Source organism: Sinocyclocheilus grahami, unplaced genomic scaffold (assembly GCF_001515645.1).
Source record: "Sinocyclocheilus grahami isolate Dianchi unplaced genomic scaffold, SAMN03320097.WGS_v1.1 scaffold1129.1, whole genome shotgun sequence".
Taxonomy (NCBI): Eukaryota; Metazoa; Chordata; class Actinopteri; order Cypriniformes; family Cyprinidae; genus Sinocyclocheilus; species Sinocyclocheilus grahami.
Window position 1 is genome coordinate 156389 of NW_015506308.1, and position 7500 is coordinate 163888.

Genomic DNA, 7500 nt, shown 5'->3' on the forward strand with positions numbered 1-7500 from the left:
TAAGCCAGGGTGATGGCATCCACAATCCAGTGGGCCATCCTCTGCTTAGAGACATTAAGGAATTAAGGCATTAAGGATCCAACTTTGTCTGCGTCCCTTATATCAACCAGACACAGCCAGAGATGGCGCTCCTGGACCACAAGTTTGGACATCGCACGACCCAGAGTACTCGCGGTGACCTTCGTCGCTCGGAGCGCGAGGTCAGTAGCGGTTCGGAGCTCTTTCAGAACTTCCGGATCATGGCCACCCTCGTGCAAGTCCGGCATCGTCTACAGACGAAAGTGCATTCCTTTGGAGGCTCAACTGGTAGCGAAGCACTAGAGGAATGATGGTCCCCCGAGGGTTGGTTCCCTGAGGGGTTTGCCACCACTGTAACCCTCAGACCGCCCGTGCTACTGCCCGAAATAGTCCACGCCTGGCTGCTGCGAACACTAGATTGCGGCAGAAGCAAATGGAGCTCCGCCCCCTGGAGGTAACGGAGCCTGGCCCGCAGCTCCGAGATGGTCATCTTCCCGCAATGGGAACATGACTCATCCGCGAACGCCACCTCTGCGTGTTTAATGCCCAGACACGTGAGGCAGCGATCGTGACCATCACCCGGTGCCAGGTAACGACTGCATCCAGAAACGCACGGGTGAAACGGCATCTTTAAAAAGACGATCCGTCGTCTTTACAAAGACGCACCCGCTTATTTTACTCTTTTAGAGAAACTGCTCTTTCAGGGAAATGCTCTTTTAGTGCTGAGGCGCACAGGGGAAACGGCCGCTTACAGCACGACAGGGGGTATAGCTCTCATAGCTCATAGCAACTCATAGCTCACGGAAGACACTTGGATGGAGCAGAACGATGTTGTCGCTCGGATCCAAAGCAAAAAGCTGGTACGCATTGCACCGGCTGCCTTTTTATGCTCACGCTGTGATCAGCGGCAGCTGGATGCAATAATTGCATGCCAATGTGCATTGGCTCGTTTAGTTACACTCGAAGTAGATTGGTCTCTCGAAGCGAGATCCCAATTCGTCAGTCACGACGTGACTCGTAGTGACCGACTGAAAGGGAACTAATGTTTTCATATAGAACAGTTTATTGAACCTTTAGACAAATATTAAAGAAAATATAAAAGCAAAAGTTTACGAATGTGTTTTATGTTTAATCTTCAGTCAATCAGGCTTTTATGGCTCATGTAGTATGATATAGTGAGAATATGAAGGAAAAACGGTTCAGTTTTATTCAGAGACTCAAACTGAGCAAAAATATGAATTTGCTTCAGATGCTAATATTTGATGAGATTCTGATGCTTGTGATGTAAATCAATGAGATCTTTATAACAGTAGAGCAGATACTGATATTAAATGCTATAAATATCAGTCGTCTCTATATCTCCAGTAATCTGTCTCAGTAAAATGAGATTGAAATGATCCAAACATATAATGCAGTGATTGAGAGCTGAAGAAATAAAGGCTCCTCAGAAGATGTGAGATGTTCTGGAGGCTTGTGAAGATCATTCCTCCGCTGAGGAACAGTGAAAGTAAAGCTTCTGGAAACAAACGCTCCTCAAAAGATCCTGAGGATCAGATTTGAGACTCTAAAACATGATTGATGGAGAATCAAGTAAAGCTGAGCTGCTTCAGTGCAGTAAGTGTTCATCTGGAGATATTACTGCAGTTATTCTGACCTTTACTTGATCAAAACCAGTCAAGATTTGACACGAGAAGCTCCAGCTGAAGCTGGACGCTTGTACAATTACACTAAAAGAGCTTTTACTGGAGAAAACACTCTAAATTCTCAATCAGACGACAGAAGACATGAAGAGATCGAGTGTGAAACAGTGTGATCATTTAGACACATCAGATCAGATCAGGTCTCACCTGCTCAACGAGGTTCTCATCGTCATCAAAAATCTTGGAGTAATTCTCATGGATGTATTTCTCTCTCCAGTCCTGAGATCACACACACACACACACACACACACACACACACACAGGGTTAGTCTGCGCTCACGTGCGTGTCTCTGCACTCGTGTGCTTCACGTGTGAATCTCTCACCACTGGGTTGTCGAATATCTGCCACATGTCCGGATGAAGACGGCTGATGTTGTAATTGGTGGAGGAGATGAGACGGCCGAACTCATCCCTGTTGGACACGAACATGAAGATGCCCTGCAGGAGGAGACACAAACCACTGACTCCACAAGATGATGCTAATCTGGATATCTGTATAATAATTACTCATCTGTCCTCACACAGTTAAGAGACCGAGTCAATAGGGTAACATTTGTTGTATTACACGTTTTCTGAAACGCTGCATTTAAATATGCAAATGAAGAATTGTCTAAATAAGTATGCTTTAATTTGCATACATTTCCAGAGCAGAAATCTGAATCCAGGTTCGTAATTCTTGTTGATTTTGTTTTCAGTTTTCTCTTTTTATCAGTCCATAAATCAGAAAATACTGTCAACAGACAGAACACAAACACACTTTCACCGTGTTTTTAGGAGTGAAATGTTGCATAAATCAAGTGTGAATTAAATATGGACAGACCTGCTGAATACAGAGAGGAATAAAACTGTAAAGTTTGCGGTTTGTAAGAGAAAAACTGATTAACTCTTGAATCCATGATACTTTTAACAATTAAGTATAAAACATTTTTACAATAAAAGGGCTCTACAAAATGTTTTCTTTTTTCAGAAATATCCTGTGGTATGTTTTAATTGTTCTGCATTTCTGATGTAATACAGATGAATTATAATAAATGTGATAAAGCATAAAACGGTAACAATTTAATCTTTTAAAATGTAAATTAAATGTAAATGTGAAAATTACTTTCTAGCAAATAAAGTGCTGCACAAAGGTTTACTGTATCATATGGAAAACTGTGCAATACTCCTGATAACAATATATTAACATTAATATATTAATATAATAACAGTAATTCGTTTAGTAAGTATATTACAGTAATGTCAACCGATCCCTTTTTCATTAATGTTGTTATATCCACAGACACTAGTCCATACTGTGATATGATGTACAGCCCTATTTTTGATTTGTTTATCCACATTTTTCCAAATGTAAATTGAAATTTTAAACAGTACATTTAAATTCAATGACTTGATTCTGTGATTCCATTCCATGTTTTCCACATTGCACAAATCATCAGGCCCTACAATATTCATTAGGGATGCATATTTTTTAAACAAATTATGAGCTCTAAAAGATTTTCAGAATGTTTACAACTCTTTTGCTTTAGACCATTTACAAATGTTAAATCATAAAATAAAATGTTAAGGTTACCACTGTATCTTTCTGAAAAAAATAAAATAAACTGCAGTGATTAATATATAGTTTATTTAGTTATTTTCAAATCTTCAATGTACTGTCATTATAAAATAACTTTATTATTGTTTATTTAATTCTAACAAACATGTTATTGTTAAAAACTAACCAAAATTTAAAATAATTATATATCGGTATCGGCCGAAATGAGTTGAAAATTATCGGCATATCGGATATCGGCGAAAATCCAATATCGTGCATCCCTAAAAGGTAATGACAAAATGATTTCTGAAGATCATGTGACACTGAAGACTGGAGGAATGATGCTGAAAATACAGCTGCACATTTTTTTAAATTCTAATAATATATTACAATATTACTGTTGTGTATTTTTACTGTACAAATAAATGCAGCCTTGCTCAGCAGAGGAGACTTTTTAAAACATTAGAAAATATTACAGATCACAATTTGAACACCATGTTATAAAAAATGTATTAACAGTGCTTTTTTTTGTTGTTGACAGCAGCAGATTTATAAATTATTCTCATTGTGATTTTGGGAAGATGTCGCACGTATCACATTGTCACATCCATGCCTTGTAAAAAATCATAAATTTAATCTATTTGATTGCATAACCAAAAATGTCATTACTCGGTACAATTTATTCAGTCTTTTTGCTTTTTCGGCCGAACACTGAAAGAGCTTTTTTTTGTCATTTTCGTCCGAATAATTCCGGATTGCTGAACATTCGGTGCATCCCAAATATTCATGCTGCAGGTTCATTTTCTAATTTAAAATAAAGTCAAATCAAGGATAAATATCCGCTGACCGATGTAGAAACGGACGTTATTTTTCCCTGCACGCTCACCTGCTCGCGGACGCTCGTGCAGAAGCTCATGTCTGGATCCATGCCCTCCTGCTGGTAGAGAGAAACGGGGGCCAGACGCGAGCGCAGAGTCTCTCCGCGGATCAGATAGACCTGAGTGATGTAGGGAACGTTCCACAAACCTCTGGAGGACAGGAGGAGACGTCAAGCTGCTGTACTGACACACACACACACACACACACACACTCAGACACTCAGACACACACTGATGCACTCACTCACTCACACACACAGACACTCAGACACTCAGACACACACTGATGCACTCACTCACTCACACACACACACGCACTCACTCACACACACAGACACGCACTCACTCACACACACACTCACACTCACACACACAGACACACACTCACACACTCACTCACTCACTCACACAGACACTCAGACACTCACTCACTCTCACACACAGACACTCAGACACTCAGACACACACTGATGCACTCACTCACTCACACACACACACACACGCACTCACGCACTCACTCACTCACTCACTCACTCACAGACACGCACTCACACACTCACACTCACAGACACGCACTCACACACTCACACACAGACACGCACTCACGCACTCACTCACACACTCACACACACAGACACACACTCACGCACACACTCACACACACAGACACACACTCACGCACTCGCTCACTCACACACTCACGCACTCACTCACTCACACACTCACACACACAGACACACACTCACTCACACACAGAGACACAGAAACACAGACACAGACAGACACACACACACACACACAAACAGACACTCACACACACACACGCACACACACACTCTCGCACTCACACAGACACTCACTCACTCACTCACTCACACAGACACACACTCACACACTCACAGACACGCACTCACACACTCACAGACACGCACTCACACACACACTCACGCACTCACACACAGACACACACACTCACTCACTCACACAGACACGCACTCACACACTCACAGACACGCACTCACACACTCACACACACAGACACGCACTCACGCACTCACTCACACACAGACACGCACTCACGCACTCACACACTCACACACACAGACACACAGACACGCACTCACGCGCACACACACAGACACGCACTCACACACTCACTCACTCACTCACACACACAGACACACACTCATGCACTCACACACAGAGACACAGACAGACACACACACACACAAACAGACACTCACACACACAGACACGCACTCACACAGACACGCACTCACACACAGAGACACAGACAGACACACACACACACAAACAGACACTAGGACATTTGTTTTCATTTTTGCTTAGTTTTATTTTGTTTTGTTTGATCTGGCTTTTGTTTTTTATTATTTATTTGATTTGTTTTGGTTTATCTTTCTTTTTGCATTAAAGCATGCAAAAACATGCAGTTTTCCTTTCGTCCGTGCTACCTTTTTTTCCCAGAGAGTAATGGTAATGTGCTTCAAACTCATGCTCTATACTGCTCCCTAAACGTTTGCTCCAGACTGTATATTCATATAAGACTTGGTATGTACAGGCTTTCAGTCCTCCATAATCCAGCTCCAGATGATCCGTTTATAATCTTGACTACTTGTGTGTGATTTAGCAGTACATGTTAATTTGCTGTGATTGTTTGATAAGTGACGTTGGCTTTGTGCTATGTGAGTGGTGTTGATCTTGCGGCTGCACACTAACACCGCTGCAGTACAGCTTACTAACTCAACCTCACCGCACTGGGTCCTCAAATCTTCCCAGCAGGGTCCTCTCTTCCCTACTGCTCCTGTATCACGGGTCTGTTTGTCTCTAAAGCTCAGTCAGGCTCTTTGAGTAAACCGTCTAATGAATGTGTGTTGTGCATCGGCCCGGGCGATGCTTTTGCTCGTGTGTGTGTGTGTGGATGTGAACAGGAGCCCACTGGCACAGATGGATTATGAAGATGAAATTTAATATTTTACATTTTAACATGAAAAAATACTATCTAACATTTTTAACCTTTTTATTTTTATTTTTTTAACTTTTTCTATTTTTGAGATGACTAATTAGGATTAACGAAAGTTTTATTGATTAAACATTTTGTTCATTTCAGTGATGCTGTTTTCACTGTGTCAAGAACAAAAGTAAAACACTAAAATATACAAATCTCGTTTTTGTATACTGATTACGATTACCTGGCACATAAACATGCAAATAATCGGTATTGATATCGGTTATAGAAAAAAAAGAATATCGGTCGATCTCTAGTGTGTACTTGCATTTGTTATTAGACTTGTGGTCTATGAAAATGAAGTACAATAATTTGTTTTGTACATAAGTTGTGTATTAAAATGATATATAACAATTCAATAATTTAATTTACTCATTTAAAATGTACGTTGTTGTCTTTGTGTTCGTACAAATATCGGCTACCTGGCACATAAACATGCAAATGATCGGTATTGATATCGGTTATAAAAATACCAATATCGGCTTATCTCTAGTGTGTACTTGCATTTGTTATGTATAAAAAATAAAATAATATAATAATTTAATTTAACAAGTTAAAATGTACATTGTTTTTGTTGTGTACATACCTTGTGGTCTATGAAAATTAAATATAATAATGTATTAATTTAAAATGCACGTTGTTGTCATTGTGTACATAAGTTGTGTATAAAAATGAAATATAAAAATGAAATAATTTAATTTACTCATTTAAAATGTACGTTGTTATCTTTGTGTTCATACAAAATTGGTTACCTGGCACATAAACATGCAAATTATCTGTATTGATATCGGTTATAAAAAAAAAAACAATATCGGTCGATCTCTAGTGTGTACTTACGTTCTTATGTATGAAAATGATATGCAATAATTTAACAATTTAATTTAATAATGTAAAATGCACGTTGCCATTGTGAACGTACGTTGTTGTGTATGAAGAGTCGTAAGCGTGTGTGTGGGTAGTTCAAAGTTGCGAGTCTCTCCAGAAATTCTTCCAGAAATGGCGTTGGCTGCTCGATAAACACAGCGATATGCACCAGCGGCATCTCCTCGTCCTACACAAACACACACAAACATACAATCTCATCCTCCTAAAGCACACGACGCAGATTTGCCAGAATGTGTTTGTGTCAGCCACTCACAGACAGACCGTTCAGGTCCAGCAAATCATCGTCACAGATCCCACATCCGTGTTCGTACGTCCACGCCGTCGGCACGTAGTTACCCAGATAATTCAGCTGGAGCTACACACACACACACACACAAATAATGACTCTTTTCAACCAGGTTTTCTGAAGACCGTCATTGATAATGTATAAACAGTTAGTCAAATAGAAAGCCTCTATAA

The 7500-nt window shown here is 40.1% G+C and overlaps 1 protein-coding gene across 1 annotated transcript in view; it reads right to left on the reverse strand.

The window, feature by feature from the left end:
• Positions 1–7500, reverse strand: part of plod3 (procollagen-lysine, 2-oxoglutarate 5-dioxygenase 3) — a 45712-nt gene that overhangs the window by 21597 nt on the left and 16615 nt on the right. Inside the window, exons 7-11 of the mRNA XM_016252727.1 lie at positions 7295–7396; positions 7076–7207; positions 4139–4291; positions 2043–2156; positions 1866–1937 (exon numbers count right to left, since the gene is read on the reverse strand). Of these exons, the coding sequence (XP_016108213.1) occupies positions 1866–1937; positions 2043–2156; positions 4139–4291; positions 7076–7207; positions 7295–7396 (573 nt within the window). The remainder of the gene's footprint in view (positions 1–1865; positions 1938–2042; positions 2157–4138; positions 4292–7075; positions 7208–7294; positions 7397–7500) is intronic.